The following is a 24521-nucleotide window of genomic DNA, read 5'->3' as shown; positions in this document are numbered from 1 at the left end:
ATCTCTCCCAGCAGCTTCAGGAGCAGCGGATTAAATCTCCACAGTCAACTTGATGTACCCTGCATATGTGGAATACTTGAATAGACAACGAATCATCCCAAATTGAGGAGGTAGACTTTGGGAGCAACTGTAGGCTTGGGGTTTGCTTTCTGCATCTCATTTGTGTCTAGTCTTATGTTTATCTTAGTTTAGTATTTATAGAGTTTATTATCATTGGTAGATTTGTTTATTGCTTTGGTTGCTCTCTTTCTTTTCTTTTCTTTTTTAAAAAATAGATTTTTCTTCCCTTTTCTCTTTTTGTGAATGTGTATGTGTATGCTTCTTTGTGTGATTCTGTCTGTATAGCATTGCTTTTACCATTTGTCCTAAGGCTCTGTCTGTCTGCTTTTTTTTTTTTTTAGTATAGTTTTTGATGCTTGTTATCATTGGTGGATTTGTTCTTTGCTTTGGTCGCTCTCTTCTTTCTTTCTTTTCTTTTTTTTAATTACTTCCTTTTTTTATTTTTAATAACATTTTTATTTTTTATTTTAATAACTTTATTTTATTTATTTTTCTTTCTTTCTTTAAGTCTTTTTTTCCTCCCTTTTCTTCTGAGCCATGTGGCTAACAGGGTCTTGGTGCTCCAGCCAGGTGTCAGGCCTGTGCCTCTGACGTGGGAGAGCCGAGTTCAGGACACTGGTCTACCAGAGACCTCTCGGCTCCACATGATATCAAACGGTGAAAGCTCTCCCAGAGATCTCCATCTCAACGCTAAGACCCAGCTCCACTCAACGACCAGCAAGCTACAGGGCTGGACACCCTATGCCAAACAACTAGCAAGACAGGAACACAACCCTACCCATGAGCAGAGAGGCTGCCTAAAATCATAAGGTCACAGACACCACAAAACACACCACCGGATGTGGTCATCATGTCCACCAGAAAGACAAGATCCAGCCTCATCCATCAAAATACAGGCATCAGTCCCCTCCACCAGGAAGCCTACAAAACCCACTGAACCAACTTTAGCTACTGGGGGCAGACACCAAAAACAATGCGAACTATGAACCTGCAGTCTGTGAAAAGGAAACCCCAAACACAGTAAGTTAAGAAAAATGAGAAGACAGAGAAACACACAGCAGATGAAGGAGCAAGGTAAAAACCCACCAGACCAAACAAATGAAGAGGAAATAGGCAGTGTACCCGAAAAAGAATTCAGAGTAATGATAGTAAAGATGATCCAAAATCTTGGAAATAGAATGGAGGAAATACAAGAAGTGTTTAACACGGAAATAGAAGAACTAAAGAGCAAACAAACAATGATGAACAGCGCAATAAATGAAATTAAAAACTCTCTAGAAGGAATCAGGAGCAGAGTAACTGAGAAAGAAGAACGGATAAGTGACCTGGAAGATAACATAGTGGAAATAACTACCACAGAGCAGAAGAAAAAAAGAATGAAAAGAACTGAGGACAGTCTCAGAGACCTCTGGGACAACATTAAACACACCAACATTCAAATTATAGGGGTCCCAGAAGATGAAGAGAAAAAGAAAGGGACTGAGAAAATATTTAAAGAGATTATAGTTGAAAACTTCCCTAATATGGGAAAGGAAATAGTCAATCAAATCCAGGAAGCACAGAGAGTCCCATACAGGATAAATCCAAGGAGAAACACGCCAAGACACAAATTAATCAAACTATTAAAAATTAAATACAAAGAAAAAATATTAAAAGCAGCAAGGGAAGAACAACAAATAACATACAAGGGAATCCCCATAAGGTTAACAGCTGATCCTTCAGCAGAAACTCTGCAAGCCAGAAGGGAGTAGCGGGACATATTTAAAGCGATGAAAGGGTAAAACCTACAACCAAGATTACTCTACCCAGCAAGGATCTCATTCAGATTCAACAGAGAAATTAAAACCTTTACAGACAAGCAAAAGCTAAGAGAATTCAGCACCACCAAACCAGATTTACAACAAATGCTAAAGGAACTTCTCTAGGCAGGAAAAACAAAAGAAGGAAAAGACCTACAGTAACAAACCCAAAACAATTAAGAAAATGGTAATAGGAACATACATATCGATAACTACCTTAAATGTAAATGGATTAAATGTTCCAACCAAAAGACACAGACTGGCTGAATGGATACAAAAACAAGACCTGTATATATGCTGTCTACAAGAGACCCACTTCAGACCTAGGGACACATACAGACTGAAAGTGAGGGGAAGGAAAAAGATATTCCATGCAAAAGAAAGCTGGAGTAGCAATTCTCGTATCAGACAAAATAGACTTTAAAACAAAGACTATTACAAGAGACAAAGAAGTACACTACATAATGATCAAGCGATCAATCCAAGAAGATATAACAATTGTAAATATTTATGCACCCAACATAGGAGCACCCCAATGCATAAGGCAAATGCTAACAGCCATAAAAGGAGAAACCGACAGTAACACATTCATAGTAGGGGACTTTAACACCCCACTTTCACCAATGGACAGATCATCCAAAATGAAAATAAATAAGGAAACACAAGCTTTAAATGACACATTAAACAAGGTGGACTTAATTGATATTTATAGGACATTCCATCCAGAACAACAGAATACACTTTCTTCTCAAGTGCTTATAGAACATTTCCCAGGATAGATCATATCTTGGGTCACAAATAAAGCCTTGGTAAATTTAAGAAAATTGAAATCGTATCAAGTATCTTTTCCGACCACAACACTATCAGACTAGATATCAATTACAGAAAAAAATCTGTAAAAAATACAAACACATGGAGGCTGAACAGTACACTAGCAAAGAACCAAGAGATCACTGAAGAAATCAAAGAGGAAATCAAAAAATACCTAGAAACAAATGACAATGAAAACATGATGACCCAAAACCCATGGGATGCAGCAAAAGCAGTTGTAAGAGGGAACTTTATAGCAATACAATCCTACCTCAAGAAACAAGAAACATCTCAAATAAAGAACCTAACCTTACACCTAAAGCAATTAGAGAAAGAAGAACAAAAAAACCCCAAAGTTAGCAGAAGGAAAGAAATCATAAAGATCAGATCAGAAATAAATGAAAAAGAAATGAAGGAAACAATAGCAAAGATCAATAAAACTAAAAGCTGGTTCTTTGAGAAAATAAATCAAATTGATAAACCATTAGCCAGACTCATCAAGAAAAAAAAGGGAGGGCTTCCCTGGTGGCACAGTGGTTGAGAGTCTGCCTGCCAATGCAGGGGACACAGGTTCGTGCCCCGGTCCGGGAATATCCCACATGCCGCGGAGCGGCTAGGCCTGTGAGCCACAACTACTGAGCCTGCGCGTCTGGAGCCTGTGCTCCGCAATGGGAGAGGCCGCGACAGTGAGAGGTCCGCGCACCGCGATGAAGAGTGGCCCCCGCTCGCCGCAACTGGAGTAAGCCCTCGCACAGAAACGAAGACCCAACACAGCCAAAAATAAATAAATAAATAAATAAATTTAAAAAAAAAAGGGAGAAGACTCAAATCAATAGAATTAGAAATGAAATAGGAAAAGTAACAACTGACAATGCAGAAAATACAAAGGATTATGAGAGATTACTGCAAGCAACTATATTCCAAGAAAATGGACAACCTGGAAGAAATGGACAAATTCTTAGAAACGCACAACCTTCTGAGACTGAACCAGGAAGAAATAGAAAATATGAACAGACCAATCACAAGCACTGAAATTGAAACTATGATTAAAAATATTCCAACAAACAAAAGCCCAGGATCAGATGGCTTCACAGGTGAATTCTATCAAACATTTAGAGAAGAGCTAACACCTATCCCTCTCAAACTCTTCCAAAATACAGCAGAGGGAGGAACACACCCAAATTCATTTTACGAGGCCACCATCACCATGATACCAAAACTAGACAAAGATGTCACAAAGAAAGAAAACTACAGGCCAATATCACTGATGAACACAGATGCAAAATTTCTTAACAAAATACTAGCAAACAGAATCCAACAGCACATTAAAAGGATCATACACCATGATCAAGTGGGGTTTATCCCAGGAATGCAAGGATTCTTCATTACACACAAATGCCCATTGACAGATGCATGGATGAAGAAGATGGAATATTACTCAGCCATAAAAGGAACAAAATTGGGTCATTTGTAGAGACGTGGATGGATCTAGAGACTGTCATACAGAGTGAAGTAAGTCAGAAAGAGAGAAATAGTGTATATTAATGCATATATGTGGAGCCTAGAAAAATGGTACAGATGAACCAGTTTGCAGGGCAGAAATAGAGACACAAATGTAGAGAACAAACGTTATGGACAACAAGGGGGAAAGTGGTGGTGTGATGAATTGGGAGATTGGGATTGACATATATACACTAATATGTATAAAATGGATAACTAATAAGAACCTGCTATATAAAAAAATAAATAAAATTAAAAATAATAACCCAAAAAACCCAGAAAAACAAAGAGTCGTGTACCACATGTTCATTTCAGCTCTATTTATAATAGCCAGGACATGGAAGCAACCTAAGTGTCTGTCCATCAACAGATGAATGGATAAAGAAGATGTGGCACATATATACAATGGAATATTACTCAGCCATAAAAAGAAACAAAACTGAGTTATTTGTAGTGAGGTGGATGGACCTAGAGTCTGTCACACAGAGTGAAGTTAAGTCAGAAAGAGAAAAACAAATACCATATGGTAACACATATATATGGAATACAAAAAAAAAAAAGGTTCTGAAGAACCTGGGGGCAGGACAGGAATAAAGATGCAGATGTAGAGAATGGACTTGAGGACACGGGGAGGGTGAAGGGTAAACTGGGACGAAGTGAGAGAGTGGCATGGACATATATACACTACCAAATGTAAAACTGACAGCTAGTGGGAAGAAGCCACATAGCATAGGGAGATCAGCTTGGTGCTTTGTGACCACCTAGTGGGGTGGGATAGGGATGGTGGGAGGGAGAAGGAAGCGGGAGGAGATATCGGGATATATGTATATGTACAGCTGATTCATTTTGTTATAAAGCAGAAACTAACACACCATTGTAAATCAATTATACTCCAATAAAAATGTTAAAAAAAAACAAAACTAATGTGCATGATACAAGAGGGTAGCACTAGATAAGAAGTGAAGTAGAAAGGAATAAAAGGAAGAAGTATAAATTTTAAAGAAAAAGGCAACTCATCAAATCACTTCAATGAATGCAACAAAAAGTTACCCGATAACACAAATGTCAAATGAGTCTCCTGGTTAATGACTTTATCGTTAGAAGACAGAATGTGTTCTATCTTCTGAGATGAAGGAAAATACATTCCTTTATATCCCCCAATTAGACTGTTTAGTTGATTAAAAATACACGAATAAAAGAATGAAAGAAAGGGGTTGAAAAAGCACATAAATATAATTCAATCTGCCTGTAGGAGTAATATGGGGAAAAATTTTAATTTGGATAGATAAGAATTTTAGAATTAGAATCATTGCACCGCATCTGATAAACTGACAATTAACTCACTCTAAAACCTGCAGATTTAAGGAAGAAATCAGGGGATTATAAATTCATTATATTAAATAATCAAGTTATCTCCTTCTTCAACAAAATACTGATTTCTTTGCTGGAAAAATCTACTTAAATTTCAAAAAGAACTCATAATTATTTTGTAAATCTTGAAGAAATATACAGAGATACAAGAAGTTCCTAAAATTCTTCACCGAAGCATTTATTTGCATGGAAATAAACTAAATTTTCATTGTGACTTGGATTTGAAGTCATGAAAAATCATCACATTTCTTAATATTAGGCCTTCTCCTAAAAGCATTCAATTAATAGTATTAAATCAACAACCAGTCTCATCAAAAAAATGTGATTAAGTTCACTTTACTTTAAGCTTATTTACTTTAATCACTTAATTAAATTAAAGTTATTGTAATTAAATCAAGGTTTGGTTTTAAACATTCAGTGAAGTCACACAAAACAGCAATGTTATTATACTGTATTAAGGACAACTTTACCTCTAGGCAGTCATTGAAGAGGAAGAGGGTTACTTGTTCTCCTCTGTCACAGGGGTGCTCACCTAGAGAAACTGTTTCAACTCGCTGAACTAAGCTTCGGTGAGAAGATAAAAGATTAGCCTGAATAGATTGAAAATATTAATAAAAGAGATTACTTTATAGCAAATAATTTTTAAAAGTTAAAGTTTAAAAGAAAGTTGTGTTGAGATTCTGTTTATATTATAACTGCAGAATTGAAATACAGTTGAGCCTTTAACAACACAGGTTTGAACTGTGCTGGTCCACTTATACACAGTTTTTTTTTTCAATAAATAAGTACTACAGTACTACACGATCCACAGTTGGTTGAATCCATGAATACAGAACCACAGAAACAAAGAGCCAACTATAAAGTTATATGCAGATTTTCTACTGCACTGGTGGGGCAGGTGCCCTTAACTCCCAGTTGTTCAAGGGTCAACTGTTAACAAGAAAAAGAAAATAAGTTGACAATCATCAAAAATGAATACCTACTGGACATCCATCTACTTCATAAACAACATCGAAAATTTGCTTTTGAGCTTCTGTCTTTCTCTTATCCTCATTAATATGGCTGAAAAATTAATAAGGTTACTTTTAGAACAACAGACTGTAAAAACTGTACATACATACATCTCGTGTCACAAACAAAAATCCTTCCATGTGAGTCTATCTTAATTTTGATACTTGTATCTGTTAAAATATTCCCTAAAAGTATCCCACTACATTAAAAAACATTTCATACAACCCTTCAGAAAAGTATATTTTGCTTTAGTCCTTACTATATTCTGTCTTTTTTTTAAACTATACTCACTATATACTTCCTAAAATACGTTACACTGGTATAAACTTCAGGTTAACATAATCTAACTGTAAGTTCAGGTAAGGTTTTATGCAAATCATTCCTAAGTCATATGCTAATCATTTCACTGAAATAAAAATTAAGACTACTGGACAAGATGGAATAAGGAGGAAAAAAATATACTCTGCCTGAAACAACTAAAAAAAAAAAACCATCAAAGTATAAAGAAACAGGGTTCTCAAGTCACTGGAAGTCAATTCCTGTGAGACAGGAAACAGTGCAAGGCCAATTATATCTTGTCTACAAAAGATATACTTTACACACAAAGACATAAATAGACTGAAAGTAAAATGATGAAAAAGAGCACAATATATTCTCAAGTGTACATGGAACATTCCCCAGGATAAGCCATAAAATAGGCCTCAAAAAGTTTGAAAGGACTGAAATAATACAAAGTATATTTTCCATAAACAATGAAGTGAAATCAGAAATTGATAACAAAAGGAAACTTTGAAAATTCACAAATATGTGGGAATTAGCCAAAACACTCCTACACAACCAATGGATCAAGAAGTAATCACAAGGGAAATTAGAAAATACTTTCAGATAAACAAAAACACAAAATTTATGGAATATGACTAAAGCAATGGTTAAAGGGAAATTTATAGCTATAAAAGTGTACAATTAGGGGCTTCCCTGGTGGCACAGTGGTTGAGAATCTGCCTGCCAATGCAGGGGACATGGGTTGGAGCCCTGGTCCAGGAAGATCCCACATGCTGCAGAGCAACTAAGCCTGTGCGCCACAACTTCTGAGCCTGTGCTCTAGAGCCCACGTGCCACGACTACTGAAGCCTGCACGTCTGGAGCCTGTGCTCCACAACGGGAGAAGCTACCACAATGAGAAGCCCGTGCACCGCAATGAAGAGTAGCCCCCGCTCGCCACAACTAGAGAAAGCCCGCGCACAGCAACGAAGACCCAGTGCAGCCAAAAATAAATAAATAAATAAATTTAAAGAAGTGGAAAAAAAAGAAGTGTACAATTAAAAAAATGATCTCAAATCAGTATCCTAACCTTCTACTGTAAGACACTGGGGGGCGGGGGGGAAGAGCAAGCTAAATCTAAAGCAAGCAGGAAAAAAGGAAATCATAAAGATCAGAGTGAAAATGAATGAAATAGAGAATATAAAAATAATAGAAAAAAATCAACAAAACTAAAAGCTTTTTTCTTTTATGAAAATATGTTAACACTCACTGCTTAATTCGTAGTTCATAGAAAGGATCAAGGAAAATAATGTGTGAGTATGTTAAACCACAAAGTGTTGAAAAACACTATAATCCTGATCCCAAAATAACAAAGCAAAAGCATGAAGGCTGGCTGATTAACATATAATATATAAACATAAGTAAAAGCCAAAATATGTATAATGCTTTCAGCAGCAACAGAAGCTGGTATTCATTAATTTGAGCATTATACTACTGCTGGATCCTTTCACTAGAGCTAGTAACGTTTCTCTCTAGGAGCTCCTTTGCAAGTATTTTTAAGAAACGCTATTTCACATAGAAGCACCTCATGGAATCTCAGAAATCATTTAAATCTATTGAATATGCTTATATGTAAAGCTCAAAGAGGTGAAATGCCCTCGCCCTTCATGAAGCAAAACAATGAACAGCAACAGAGTTTTCAATTCTGATCATACTAGTCAGGAAAAAATCATTTCTGATCAGTGCTATGTCTCCAAGTTAAACCTACAGTAAACAGCTTGAATTTAACAATCAAGTTCCCTAGTAAATTTCTTTGAGTTTATACTTTTAATACATCTCCAACAAACCGTATCAATTTAATTCCATAGAATTCAAAGTAAGAAACAAAAAGTCAAAGCTAATGTGAAAAAAACATTATAAACTTCTTCTTTTCATCATGGTCAAATTCCCAATTTCCATTTGGGTAGTTTATAAGAATATGAAGACAAAAACAAGCTAAGACTGGAGGTATATGAAGAAAATGTCTACTAGTGTATTTATAACATTTTCAAATTTCTAAACCATTGTTACTCTCTGCATAATAGTTCAATACCGGGCTTCCCTGGTGGCGCAGTCGTTGGGAGTCTGCCTGCCAACACAGGGGACATGGGTTTGAGCCCCGGTCTGGGAGGATCCCACATGCCGCAGAGCAACTAGGCCCGTTAGCCACAATTACTGAGCCTGCGCGTCTGGAGCCTGTGCTCCGCAACAAGAGAGGCCGCGATGGTGAGAGGCCCGCGCACCGCAATGAAGGGTGGCCCCCACTTGCCGCAGCTGGAGAAAGCCCTTGCGCAGAAACGAAGACCCAACACAGCCATAAATAAATAAATAAATAAATAAATAAATAAATAAATAAATAAATAAAAGTTCAATACCTTCAGAAATATGTTTTTAATTATTGTATGCTTAACAATACTTCTAACATTTTAATGTGTGACTACACTACTATAAAATAATTTAGATACTATTACAGAATTTTGCTATTGATATTTTTCTCACCATTTATGATTCTAATTGTTCTACCAATTCCATTCTAAATCTAAGGAGCAATAAAAAATTGAAATAATGTACTTACGTCATTACCTCCTTTAGTGATCCAATAGCTTTTTCTAGAGTGCTTTTGTCAGGATTTTCTTCAGCTGTATGCTTCTTAAGATCTGTAATGATAAAATGTTTTCTCTATGATTAAAAAAAATTCAGTGGTTTTCCAACTATGACTTAAAAATGCTGTCCACTTTGATAGATACAGGTTGATTAATTTTGAATAATATCTAACTTTTACTTTTAAAAATGTTTTATGCAATGTTTCCTTTTAAGAGCTCTCTTCTTAAATGTATTAAAGTTTCCATGTTTTTTCGTTGACTAAATTTCCAGAATATGTAACAGATTTTCTTACACTATTTCAATTCCCTTCTAGTAAAGCTTGAGGACTCCCAGATTCTTCAAACTCTCTCCATAGTGCTGAAGGAAAACACATGATTCTCAATTAGCTAAGAACATTATATATGCTATATTTCATAGCGGGGTCCATGGCTCCATCACAGAGAGCAGTTGGTGTCCTCAAGAGATGGTTTTGTTTAGTTTGTAGGTTCATGAGATGCTTACACTTTGACTCTTCTTATCCAAGTTGCTTATAATGTTCCATCTAACCGTTTGTTCCCTAATACCAGGCCCACCTAATATTTTTAGTGGAATGATAGAAGAAAGGCTTAGAAATCAAGTTCATTTTAGTCATGACAACATTTGATGGGATTCCTATAAGTACTTAATGAAACAATAATGAAGATAAATTAAAAAAATACCCTGCTTTGTAAAGTTAAAAGTTCATGTATTCATATATTCTTCTTATAATCTGTAAAACAGGATAGCTTTTAAAGACTGGGGAAATCATCTCATATGCTAGTAATTCTGAACTAATTAGATAACCTCAAAGAGAATAAAAATGATCAATTTTTGTAGTTACAACCGTAACTCATAGTTTAACCAATATACTTTAAAGACAATAATAGATTAAACAGTCACAAATTTAGCCTCCTTATCTGCTACACACACTACTGTAGTTAAGGTTTGGGGACCAAAATGCTTTATTATACTTATTCCTATTTGTAATTTAATTTTCATACTTAAATTTAAAAAATATAAAAATTGACTGTCCTGGGCTTCCCTGGTGGCACAGTGGTTGAGAATCTGCCTGCCAATGCAGGGGACACGGGTTCGAGCCCTGGTCTGGGAAGATCCCACATGCCACGGAGCAACTAGGCCCATGAGCCACAATTACTGAGCCTGTGCATCTGGAGCCTGTGCTCCGCAACAAGAGAGGCCGCGATAGTGAGAGGCCCACGCACCGCGATGAAGAGTGACCCCCCCACTTGCCGCAACTAGAGAAAGCCCTCGCACAGAAACGAAGACCCAACACAGCCATAAATAAATAAATAAACAAATAAATTAAAAAATTAAAAAAAAAAATTTGACTGTCCTAGAACTATTCACTACTTTAGTCAGGCAAATATAAAAGCATATAAATATGCCTTTCTTTTCATGCAGGCATAATTTATTCATAAAAATTGACTCTGCTATAAAAATCTCTTTCATTGATATCTGTAGTTTAAGTTTTAGAATAAATGGATGTATGTTTCAAGAGTGTTCTGCACAATGTAAGAAAAAAAAAGCATAAAATGAAGCATAAAGAACTTTTACTAAGATTCAGAAAAAGACTAAATAACTTGAGACATATTAATCATCTCTGATCTTGTGATTTTGTGGGTGAATTTCGTGTGGATGTAAACTGATTGTGAAATCAGTGATGCACCATGAAATATAAGAAGACTTTTAGTAGAGAGACAAAGAGTACAATACTAGTCAATATAACTGACATCACCAACAAATAAAGCATTTTAAGCCAGAGTGAATTTCTGTAGCACCAGTGATTATTCAGATTATCCATAAAGATATTTCCTATGTAAAAGATATAAGCTTTAAAGCTGAAACCTAAGAGCATTTTGAAAATAAGAAATTTTTCAAATTTTTTAGAACAAAACAATTCCATAGAAACACCCAAAATTGTCTGGAAACAGATCAGACAAGTACCATTTAAAAGTAATGCAACACTGGGTAACCTCTGTACTGGTCGGATGAGAAGTTCAACAAGGCTTTGCCGTCCACATTCTGGTTTAGCTTGGTTTATCTGAAAGGAATTAATTTATTCAATAATTACTTAAAAGGTTTTCTCCAAAGATTAGACATTACATTTATTAGATTACACTTTTATCATTTGTGCCCTGATAAGAACTAACAGGAGAAGTAGGGTGGCAGTTGTTCTCTGGCAGATTACTGTGGCTAAATAACCCCCCAAGGCCTGAAATGGCCTCCTGGCAAGGCAAGGACTAACACCTTAAACAGAGAGTGAGTTCTCTAAGCACTCGTATACACTTCATTTGAGTTTCTCTTACATCTACACCATTCAAAAGAAAAAAAACAAATTTAAAATATTAATTATGCTGATACCATTTGGATAAACACAGTAAGGCACTGGTAAGAAAATAAAATCATTAAAAGCAAAACAAAACTCATCGGAAAATTTTTAGAGGTGTTTGAGAACTAAAACATGCATAAATTTAAAAAGAAAAAAAAAAAAAAACCACAGACAACATTCATATTCATTCAGCTGCCTCTTGGATCCTGCTTGTAGCATGTCAAAACTTGAGAAGCCAAACATCACTGCCACTCTCAGGTAAAGCTAAAGTTAACAGATAACATTAAGGTGTTCTTACATGGATACATTTTTACTAAAAGTATAATTTTAATGAACTCCTTAGATTTTTATTTGAAACAAATGTACATTACCTTCAGAAAAGCATGAAATCTTGGTTTCTGTTTTTCACATTTAATAATTGTTTCCTTGCTCATTTCAAAGAAGTTCACAAAGGGAGGGTATGTTTTTACCAAATCTTTTGACTAGCAACAATTAAAAAAAAACAACACATTAATTGGTAATGGATGTTACCCTTAGTCAATGAAACTTAAAGTTGAATAATCAATAGTCAAAATCTGACATACTAGACCCAAAATAAAAGTTTAAAATAAGTTTCTTCTCAAGTTAAGTACAGGAATTTATTTTATAAACTTTTCACTAACTACTGAGTTAACTGCTAAACAAAATGCATCAATTGGTACCCAGAGCCTAAAGCCCGAAAAGCAAATAAAGACTCAAAAAGAAAAAGAAGTATATTAAAGCTTATAGTATTGATATAAACATGACAAAGTTTTAAAACTTCTATAAATTCAGAGTATAGTAATTATAGTTGATCTATGCAGAATCCAAGAACATGCTATTATCTACTGAAGGATCCAAACCACCATTAAAAGACCAACTGTACTGGGTAAAATGAAAACAAAAAAAAGGAAAATGTCTTGACTAATTGAGACTAACAGGTATCAAAAAGATATGGGACAATAATTTGCATATTTGGAATTCTCAACCAACCAGAAAAAAAACATCTAAGGGATATAGGGTAAAGATTAAAGTTAGGAGACCTCGGAAAACAAAAATAAATGGGCAAGAATCCAAGGCAGTGAAACTTATAAATCATATCCAAAGAGACTGACAGAAATTTATAAATCCTATTCACAGCACCTTATCCAAAATTAATATACTTTATTTGATAAACTATGTTGTTCTTATCTTAGAGACGAAACAGTTCATTAGAAACTTTTATGCAGACACAAAGACAGTAAAAACTGCTATCAACTAAGGAAAGAAATGACTAAAACTCGATTACTGAAAAATTTTAAAAAATCATTAATCTGTGGCTATTTATAAGAGGCAAATAACATGATATATAGTAAAATGTTTGTAGCACAATACAACAATTAGTGTTCCTAATGATGACCTTAAGCTATCAAGAAAGTGTTAGACTGTATATAGAAGGCATGTTTCAGAAGACAAGAACACTTCTAATATATTTTACAAACACAACTATGTCAAAGTGTTTAAAAAGCTCTCACATTTAAACAGGTAACTTTCATTCCCTGCCAGTCCTTGTTGAGATGATACTTTAATCTGAAAACTTAAAAAAGAAATAAAATACTTACATATTTAAGAAAGATATCACCAATACTTTTGCTCTCATCCCAATTAACAATAAGGTCTTCAAGATCATCCTGAAAAAACACAAAATGGGACTAGGAGATTGATTTTGACAATCCCTTTAACATCTTTTAATATTTAAGATATTCATTTGAAAGATGCACTTTACAATGTATCTTAATTTGATGTGTATAACAATCAATAACATTCTTTCTCCTCAATAAGAAATTAACTTTTTGACTATGAGGAAAATATCCTTTGAAAAATAATTAGGAAAATATAAAGAATGTCAAGTCAATAAGACTTAAGTCTAGGGACTTCCCTGGGTGGCGCAGTGGTTAAGAATCCACCTGCCAATGCAGGGGACAAGGGCTCAAGCCCTGATCCGGGAAGATCCCGCATGCCGTGGAGCAACTAAGCCCGTGAGCCGCAACTACTGAGCCCGCGCACCACAACTACTGAAGCCCACGCACCTAGGGCCCATGCTCCGCAACAAGAGAAGCCACCGCAATGAGAAGCCCATGCACTGCAACGAAGAGTAGCCCCCACTTGCCGCAACTAGGAAAAAGCCCGTGAGCAGCAGCAAAGACCCAACGCAGGCAAAAACAAAAAAATAAAAATAAATAAATTTATTAAAAAAAAAAAAGACTAAGTCTAACTTCCCAGTATGATGTGGTAGTTCAGTATCTTTTCTAATTATTAACTATAAAGCTGATGGTGTGATTAATTATAGAATTAATTAATTATAGAAAACTACTTTTGATCTTGCTGCTGAAGCATCAGCCATTAGAAACTGTAATCTATAACGGGGTCAGCAAACTTTACTTAAAGGGCCAGAAGGTAAGTATTTTAAGGCTTGCAGGCCACAAGGTTTCTGTCACACGTCCTCAACTCTGTCCTTGTAGAGTGGAAGGAGCCATAGATAATACATAAATGATTGTGTGTGGCTGTGTATCAATAAAACTTTCCTTACCAAAACAAGCAAAACTTTACCAAAATCCTAAACTGGCTGGATTTGGTCCACTGACTATAGTTTGCTAATCCCTGGCCTATAAAATTTCTCAATCATCATCCTAAAATACTACATATTTGCAAAAATTTAGAAGACACTTAAAAGCTTTCTAGGATAATAAAATAAAACACAAATCAGATGATAAAATGAGATGCCAAGAAATGACACGCCCTAATTGAAATCCTAAAAGTGACTTTAAAGTAGAAATTAATCAATAAACTTATACAAGAGCTTTTCAAAGTGTTACATGCAGACCCCCCCCCCAAACACACATTTTTAGTGGGATCCATGAGATTAAACTATTTTTATTACAATACTAAGGCATTATTTGACTTTTTTATTCTAATTCTCTCATAAGGATACAACAGAGTTTTCTAGAGGCTATACATATGATGTGTGATACTGCAACAGAATGAATTAAGAAGTAGGCAGGAGAAATAGTCTTCTATTAAGCCAGACAGAAAAAAAACCCATAAACCAACATCACTCCTCACTATTTCTGTTTAGGAAATTAGTTATTTTTCAAAAAGAACATGTTATTTATGCTATCATATAATGAGTCATTATTACTTTAAATTTATTAATGTATGTTTTTAAAATTGGATATCCACACAAAAAAAGATGAACTTAAACCCTCACCTCAGCCAAAAATGAACTCAAGATCAGTTCTAGACCTAATTGTAAGAGTTAAAACAATACAACCTCTAGAAGAAAATATAGGAGAAAATCTTCAAAACCTTGGGTTAGGAAAAAATTTCTTAGATATGACACCAAAAGCACATTACATTTTAAAAAATGGATAAACAGGACTTCATCAAAATTAAAACTTTTGGTACTTCAAAAGACACCACTAAATAAATGAAATGACAAGCAACAACAGGCTGGGAGGAAATACCTGCAAAACACATAGCTGATAAAGGACTTGTATCTATAGTTTACAGAGAACTCTTACAACTCAGTAAGACAACAAACAACCCAACCAAAAAATGGGCACCAGATCTAAGCACACATTTCACAAAGGTAATATATGAATGGCTAACAAGCACATGAAAAGATGCTCAACATCATTAATCATTAGGGAAATGTAAATCAAAATCACTTCACATCCCAGAATGGCTATAAAAGAAAAAGGATAAGTATTGGCAAGAATGTGTAGAAATCTGAACTCTTATACATTACTGGTGAGAATATAAAATGATGTAAAAACCTGGCAGTTTCTCAAAAATTTTAAATATAAGACTACCAATATGACCTAGCAATTCTACTACTCCTAAGTATCTACGGAAGAGAATGAAAGCATGCTCAAACGAAGATTTGCACATAATGTTCGTATCAGCATTATTCCTAACAGCCAAAAACTGAAAACAACCTAAATTTCCATCAGTTGGTGAATGGATAAAGAAATGTAGCATAGCCGTATAATAGACTATTATCTGGCCACACAAAGGAACAAACTACTAACGTACTAAATCATAGATGAAATTCAAGAATATGCTAAGTGAAAGAAGCCAGACATAAGACACCACATATTATATATTCACATTTATATGAAGTGTCTAGAAAAGGCAAATTCATAAGAAAGTAGATTAGTGGTTGCCTGGACCCGGGGCTAGGAATTGGGATTAACTACAAATGGGTATGAAGGATCTTAGTGGGGAAGGTGAAATGCTCTAAAATGGATTTATGGTGGTGGTTGCATGACTTGGTATAGTTATCAAAATCATTGAATCGTATATTTTAAAAAGGCTGAATTTAAAGATGTAAAATGTACCTCAATACAGCTGTTAAAAAAACTGAGGCATCTTTAAAAATACTATTCAATTTTTGTTTTAATTTCAAAAACAGTTAATACCAATAGATAAAACCCATATAAACATAAGTTCCTCAGTCATTTTTAAGAATGAAAAGGGACCCTGAGACCAAATAATTTAAGAACCACTACCCTATATTCTGCAGATTCAGAAAAGCCAAAAGGAAAAAAATTTACTTCCAATAGCATAAAGGTGAACTCAAGCAAGAACAATTTAACAGCTCACAGAGTCAAGAACTAAGATTTAACTGTTTAAAATTGCACTTGAAAGAAACAAAAGAAGAAAAAGATTATAAATAAGACTAATCTTGGAACAATATAATGTAGTGAATTCTGGCACTGACCAGTTAGTTTTAAATACTGGTTCTAGAGCCTGTTAGTTTTGTGCTGTTAGGCAAGTTACTTAACCTTAAAGTGCTTCAATTTTCTATTATGAAAACTGAGGATAGTAATGACTATCTCATAAAGGATTAAATTAGTTAATACTTGTATAGCACTTAGAAGAAACCCTAACCCTAACCCTATAGTAGTGCTCAATAAGCTATTAACTATATTTTCCTATGTATTTAATATAAATAAGGGAGATATTTGGAAAACTGTGATGCAAAAAAAAAAAAAAAAAACTTATAGCTCTGCCAATATAATCTAGTGGTACATTTTTAAAGTGTAAAAAATTACAGGATGACTGCATATACTTATATAAGAATATTGTTATCAGAAAGCAAAATAATCTCTAGGGGATCTGAAAAATAGTCTACTGTTTCTGGTTAACCTTTAAATCCTCGTGCTTGTTGATTAAATAAAGATCTCTGCCCTAATCAACCATTAGTTCAGGGACTAAGTAAAGAAACTAAGGCTTAGAGACATTAATTTGTCCCAAATCACACAGTTGTGAACCAGTATTCATACTCAGGCTTGTCTGACTCCTGATTCTATGTCATTCTACTTGATCTGTACCACAGTTCTCCCCATCAGAAACGGGGAGTCAGGTGGGCAGGCGAGCCCCAAAGAGCATTATTCATAGTGCCACCATTTCTTACAATGTTTCTGTAGGAATATGCTTGACTCAGTTTCGTACAGACCCTGGGACATGTCTCCTCCTTGTCCATTACACAATTCTCCATCGGATGCTCCCAAAGTTACCTCTTGACCATAAGAAAGGGGAACTCTATAGTTCTAAGACATAGAGCATAGCTCCCAAAGCATATTGCAAAAGTAGAGGAAGTTGTAAGCAGATGGGATTAAGAAAGCTAAGCTCCTTCCTTCTCTTCTTCCTCGCTAAGATTTCTTCTGTCCTGTTACCATCTATTTTTATACAAGATGGGTTTCTCTTTTGCTTAGCTCACAATACACCAAATTAACAGATTTCCCAGTATACACCTGTTCCTGAAACAAGTACAAGGTACCTTAGGACTTACACTAAATTAGCAAATAACAAAGCATAAACACAGAAAGAAAACCTCCCTCCAACCCTTTCCTTTCTCTTTTGTTTCATCATAGTTCCATACAAAAGCAGGCATTTGCACATCAAGGACCAATGGTGATTAGCCCTGAAAAGGAAAAATTCACACATAGGAAAAGAGGTGTTCATAACAATCTCAAAAATTCTCAACTTAATCTAAATATTAGCATGCTAAAAGTTGGAGGCAAATTAAGAATAAGGCTAAAGGTATCCACATGATATCTAGGATGACAAAATACACTAAGTTCCAGTCCTGATTTGGACATTTAAAAGTAGCATGACCAATGTTCAGCAAATATTTACTGATAGAAATCTAAGTGCCAGACAACGGTTGTAAACCCAGTGGGTAAAAAATGATTCTAGTCCTTCACAAAACATCTAAACATTAGTTTACTTGCCTTCTGAATTTAGTTTATTGGTAATATGAATTGCTATTGTTATTTATTGACTGCTCAGTGTTAGGCACTATGCTTAGTGACTTATAAAAATGTAAAAATTGAGAATAAAAATTTCACGACCACCCATGATTCACATACTATACCCATTTTACAGATAAGAAAACTGAAGCAATTAGTTACCTTACTTCAAACCCAAATCTACTTTATTCCACAGTCCATCTCTGAAACCACTATGCAATGCTATAAAATACAGATACCAGTGCTTCCCAGGAATACCATACCAATAAGATGATATGAAAAACTGTACAAACCTAAGCCACATTTACATGGTTTATTCATTTACATATTAAAAGAATAAATCTACAGCATGATAATCAAGACACAATACAGCATTAGTAATAGTCAGGACGTGGAAAGAAACTAAGTGTCCATAAATGAATTAATGGATAAAGTAAATGTGGTATATACAATGAAATATTATTCAGCCATGAAAAGAAGGTTATCCTGCCATCTGTGACAACATGGATGGACCTTGAGGGCATTATGCTACGTGAGATAAGTCAGAGAAAACAAATACTATATGATCTCACTTACATGTGGAATCTTTAAAAAAAAAACCTCATAGATACAGAGAACAGATTGGTAGTTGCCAGAGGCAGGGGGAGGAGGGTGGGTGAAATGCGTAAAGGTGGTCAAAAGGTGCAAGCTTCCAGTTATAAGAAAAATAAGTCCTTAGGCTGTAATGTAGAGCATGGTGACTATAGTTAACAATACTGTTTTGTATATCTGAAAGTTGCTGAGAGTAGATCTTAAAAGTTCTCATCACAAAGGAAAAAAAAAAAAACTATGTGTGGTGGCAGATGTTAACTAAACTTATTGTGGTGACCATTTTGCAATACATACATATATCAATCCATTATGTTGTACACCTAAAACTAATACAATGTTATATGTCAATTTTATCTCATCAGAAGGGGGAGGCAAGACAACATTAGGGTTTAGGAGAACAGACTTAGAAGTTAGACAAAAAAGCGTTCAAATTCAGTGTCCAGAATTTATTATATGACTGACTTCAGAAAAAGTATTTAATCTCTGTATATAGCAGTTTCACATCTGTAAAATGTGGACAATTATAATATCAACTTCTTGGTAATGTTCAATAGATGTGGCAGTACTTGATAAATGGTGGGCTACATTCAAAAGAGAAAAAAAATGTTATGCAACAAAATTTTAGGAGTATTTGGGTTATGGGATTATAGGTTTTTTCTACTCCTTTTTCCTTTTCTCCTTTATTTTACAAATAAATGTTTGACAGCACACATTGGCATCATTGTAGAAAAAAACATAGGTTTTAAAATTTTAAATGTAGGACAAACCTGAAATCAGCTAAAAAACAACTACTAGTTGAAATACTGGTAATCCAAGTTTATAAAAGAAGCTTAAAAAATTATGTTACACATTAGAAAACTAAAGGGTGACCATCGTTTTCAAAGCTCCAGTGACTCACTAGTGAATGAAACAAAAAAGCAGCCTCACAGATATAGAGAACAAACTAGTGGTTACCGGTGGGAAGATGGAAGTGAGGAGGGCAATATAAGGGTAGTGTGGAAAAAGAGGGTTATTATGGGATTATATGAAATTATGTATATGAAACTTTTGAAAGCACTATAGAATTTAAAGACTCTTTCATCTAGTTAAAAAAAATATATTTTTTTCTTTTTTAAAAAAAAGTTCCAGTCAATCAGAGAACATGATTTTCTGAATTGAGATTATGATCCTATACACATAAAAAGTATGTAACATTTTATATTGGACGGGAACTTGCACACCCAGACTGGCTAAATGACTAACACAAAGTGATCCACAAATTAGTAGTAAAACACCAAGATGAAAACCTGCTTTCCTTTCCACTCTACCTTTATGCCTCTCAGTGTTTCTTACGGAAAAAAAAAAAAAAAAAAAAAAGCATTCCAAGAAAATTTTACTCTTCAAATATCCAGAATCCTAACTGCAAATAAGGAGAAACTAGCCTGAGATTCTATAGCTTTTTAAGAAAAGAAAGACTCCTTCAAAATTACTTGTAAATCTAGAAATAAGTGAAATATGGTCAAGGATTTTGATAAAATACAAAATACAAGCATTTGATAAATTGCATTTTTATTAACTTCTAGATCTTTTATATTTTTGTCCACAATGTGCAGTAAAATCAAAAGTAAGTTAATGTATTTGTTTGAAAACATTCTGTAATTCAGATTGATCTTTTTATTATAATATAGAATAAACATTTAGGGAAAAGTTTTCTATCAGCAATAATAGCACGCCTCAGATAAACCTCATTGGCTATGATATTGCCACTGCACAAAGCTGGAATAAACATTAATGTGGGTTGTTTTGAGAGGAAAACTGATAAATTTTGCTCAGGCATCACATAGGAAAAATAAGAGGAAATAATGCTAAACTACTTTTAAGGGTTCAGCTAAACCTGTCCCAAAATTACTTTACTATGAGAGATTGGTACCTGGAATTCATGGACCCTTCATCAAGGGAAAATCATTAAAAAGAGGATAGCATTGTCTTACACGGTTTTGGCATTTATCTGACCATACAGATAGAGAGAAATGAATGAAATGATCTCGAGTCCCTTCCAACTTCACTGTTTTTCAAACAAACCAAAGCAAAACAAAAACACACAACTTAAGATGAACAACAGCAGGAAAATAAGAAAAATAGTACTAGCAAACACATGTCTCTATAGAAAAGACTTCATAAGGTCTAAATTCCTTATTTTCAAATTAATCAAAATCAAAAAACAGGCAAACAGCAAATATTAATAAGGCACTGGAGCAAAGGGACAAAAGAAATTTTAAATACAAAACTTATTTAGCTAGTCAGAAGTACATGAAAAATTGTAGTAAATATACACAACGTAAAAAGAATTACCACATTAACATATACAAATTTACCTTTATCTTAGTGTGCACATCAAAGATATCTGGAATACTACCAAAAATAGTCTTAATCTCTTCTGGTGCAAGGATAGGCCCACCTCGTTGTCCTTCCTCTTCCAATGGCACTTGAAATAACTAAAAGGTAAAAAAGATTAGTTTAGGTAGATTGTGGAAAAAGAAAAAAAAATTAAAAATCTAACATACAGACAGTGATAAAGGAGAGCTATGATGTTAATGGAAAAGAAAAAAAAGTTGAAAAAAAAATACTTCTCCTTAAATTTGAGACCTTTTCTCATAACATTTTCTAGTCTGTTTTATCCTATTTATTTATTCATCTGTGTGTATATACAATCTTGTAATAAAATGTTACATTAGAATCTAATAAAAGTTTATTACAGTTCTACAAATCATTAAAATTGTTAGTATGATTCAGAGTAATTTCTACTTTTTTATTCAAGTAACTAAGGAACAAAGCAATAAGCAGTCATACACTTAATATAAGTACTAAATGTTTTTAAATGATAGCAAAAAAACTTGGTTTAGGGGGAAAAGACTGGACATGAAGCTAGAAGACCTGTTTATAACCATGTTGATCTAAGGGGGAGCTGAGGCAGTGATGCTAGCACTGGGGAGCGGCTGCAAATACAGATCATCGTTAGCAGAGAGCTGTGACTGCACAGAGACCATAATAAATCAACTGCTTGCAGACTCATATCAAAACCCTATCAGGAGTGGCAAGTGAAAACAAGCTCAGGGCTCCCACTGATTCTGCATTATAGTGAGTTGTATAATTTTTTCATTATATATTACAATGTAATAATAATAGAAATAAAGTGCACAATAATGTAATGCCCTTGAATCATCCAGAAACCATCCCCCGCACCCCCACCATACGTGGAATAATTGTCTTCCACGAAACCGGCCCCTGGTACCAAAAAGGTTGGGGACTACTGTATTATATGATTCCATTTTATGACATTTTCAAAAACCACAAAATTGTAAAAATGGAGAAGAGATCAGTGGTTACCAGGAGGTGGAAGGAGAAAAGGGTGTGACATAAAGGAATAGTACCAGGAGTTTTTTGGGGGATGGAAATATTCTGTATCCTGATTGTAGTAGTGGTTAAACAAATTTTCACATGTGTTAAAATTCATGGAAATGTACATCAAAGAGTCAATTTTACTATATAATTAATAAAATTTGACTTAAATTTTAAAATGTTCATTGACTATTCAAAGTAAAAATAATAATGTATTATTGTGTTCTTAACATATGTAGAAGTAAAATGAATGACAACAGCACAACGGGCAGGAGGGGATTGAAGGAAGCAAGGAAGGGGGGGAAGAAAGTACATTCTAAATAGTAAGAAACTTCATTAAGATTATGAATTGTTCCTATTTTTAAGAACGACTACAATTCTACAACAGTTTATCCCCCCCTTAAAGAAAAAAAAAATATATATATACACACACACACACACACACACACATATACACACACACATATATATTCAGGCTTTCCATTTCTGTAAGTATGGTGAAAGCTACCTGCTGAAAACAAAATACTGAAGAAAAACCTCTTTCTAAATACAGCGATAAGTTGACAAGAAAGTGAGTTACCTTCAGAGGCCAAAATCTAAGTGAAAGTAGAAAGTTGAGTACTAAATCAACTTTTGCCCCAAAGACATTTGCCTAAACTGATGAAAGTTAAGCTTCACCTATAAAAGCCTCAGTGGGAACAGAAGACCAACACAAAACCTAGTTTCCAACATACTAACAACTTCCAGTAAAATTAAAAGTGTGTTTAACCAATGATCCAGAAATTCCAGGTTTTTGCCCAGAATATGTTCTCAAGGAGCCATGAATAAGAATATTCACAGCAGCACTACTAGTAATAGTAAAAACAAACAGCAACGAAACACTAAAACAAATTTCAATGTCTATTAAAAATAAAAGTTCAAAAAGTTGAAATATTCATACAGGAAAATGAATTACTGCTACATGCAGTGACACAGGTGTGTTTCAAGAACATTTCTATCAAGTGAAAAAAGCAATTCACTAAAAAATATATACTGTTACATTTGATTTTCTACACATAGTGATAGATCTATAAGGAAAATGATAAGCACAAAATTCCAGATTACAGTTATCGCTGAGAGCAGGGAAAGAAATGGAATTGGGAAAAAACACAATAGAGGATGCAAAGGTATCTGTAACCATTTATAAGCATTCCTTTATCTAGTCAACATCTAATTAAAAATCCTAAACAAAAATATTCAGACACCAAAATACATCAAGATTCATTAAAACTTCTCAGTATTCTTAAGACACAATACCTTAAAACAGTTCTACTGTGTTTGTTTTAATCCCTCATATAAAATTAGTTAGCCAAAAAACTATTGATTCTACCTTTCCAATATTTCTCAAATCTATCCTCTTTTCATTCTCACTGATATTATTCTAAGAAGTTCAGGTTCTCAAAATCTCTAACCAAGACTGCCAAAATAACCTCCAAGTTGATCTCCTTGCCTCCACAATTTCCCCTTCTTCAATACCTCCTTCAGAGTGAACCAAGTTCCCTTCTAAAATACAAGTCAAGTGATATCATCCCCCCTCCCATCAAAAATTCTTCTATAATTACACATGACACACTGTACAAAGCCCTTCTCCAGTCTGGCATAAGCAGTCTTAACTCTCACTGTATCCATACTCCAACCCCTATCCCAGTCCCCTTAACCCACCCTCAACTCTAATCCCCCTAGACTACTCTGTAATACCTTGAATGATACACATCTTCAATCGTTTGTACTGTTGGAATAATCTCAAATACACTTCCTACCATACTCTTTGCATGCACCAATCATAATTATGCTTTAAAACTCACTTCAATTTGTATCTTCTTTATGATACTTTTCCCAATGTTCAACCATTGAAAATTCCAGACCAAACCTTCCTTAAACTGGAAGAGGAGCAAAATTCTCACCATACAAATCTCCAAATACCTTAACTAAACCTCCCTCATGAAGTTCATAACCTTCCACTTGGTATTATAATAGGTGTGTATGTTTTAACTCCTCTTCCAGTCTAAGTTCCTTTAAAACAGGAACCCTCTTTAACACCTGTCACAAAACTTTATATTAATAGGTACCTAAGGGGGCTTCCCTGGTGGCGCAGTGGTTGAGAATCTGCCTGCCAATGCAGGGGACACGGGTTCGAGCCCTGGTCTGGGAAGATCCCACATGCCGCAGAGCAGCTGGGCCCGTGAGCCACAATTACTGAGCCTGCGCGTCTGGAGCTTGTGCTCCGCAACAAGAGAGGCCGCGATAGTGAGAGGCCCGCGCATCGCGATGAGGAGGGGCCCCCGCTTGCCACAACTAGAGAAAGCCCTCGCACAGAAACGAAGACCCAACACAGCCATAAATAAATAAATAATTTAAAAAAAAAACAAACAGGTA

General features: G+C 34.7%; 1 protein-coding gene and 1 non-coding gene across 8 annotated transcripts in view; both read right to left on the bottom strand.

Annotated features, from left to right (window-relative positions):
* ECT2 (epithelial cell transforming 2) overlaps positions 1–24521 on the bottom strand; it is a 70782-nt gene that overhangs the window by 26413 nt on the left and 19848 nt on the right. For all 7 annotated transcript variants that reach the window (XM_068546256.1, XM_068546257.1, XM_068546258.1 and 4 more), the window contains 7 exons: positions 21083–21202; positions 13443–13511; positions 12195–12305; positions 11439–11535; positions 9427–9508; positions 6524–6602; positions 6011–6130 (listed from right to left, as the gene is read on the bottom strand). In XM_068546256.1, the coding sequence (XP_068402357.1) occupies positions 6011–6130; positions 6524–6602; positions 9427–9508; positions 11439–11535; positions 12195–12305; positions 13443–13511; positions 21083–21202 (678 nt within the window). The remainder of the gene's footprint in view (positions 1–6010; positions 6131–6523; positions 6603–9426; positions 9509–11438; positions 11536–12194; positions 12306–13442; positions 13512–21082; positions 21203–24521) is intronic.
* LOC137766868 (U4 spliceosomal RNA) lies at positions 20345–20485 on the bottom strand. The gene has a single exon (XR_011074400.1). It is a non-coding gene; the product is annotated as a U4 spliceosomal RNA (small nuclear RNA).

The sequence above is a fragment of the Eschrichtius robustus genome, chromosome 6 (genome assembly GCF_028021215.1).
Source record: "Eschrichtius robustus isolate mEscRob2 chromosome 6, mEscRob2.pri, whole genome shotgun sequence".
Lineage (NCBI taxonomy): Eukaryota > Metazoa > Chordata > Mammalia > Artiodactyla > Eschrichtiidae > Eschrichtius > Eschrichtius robustus.
Note: the sequence above shows the minus strand (reverse complement) of the source record. Positions and strands in the feature narration are given on the sequence as shown.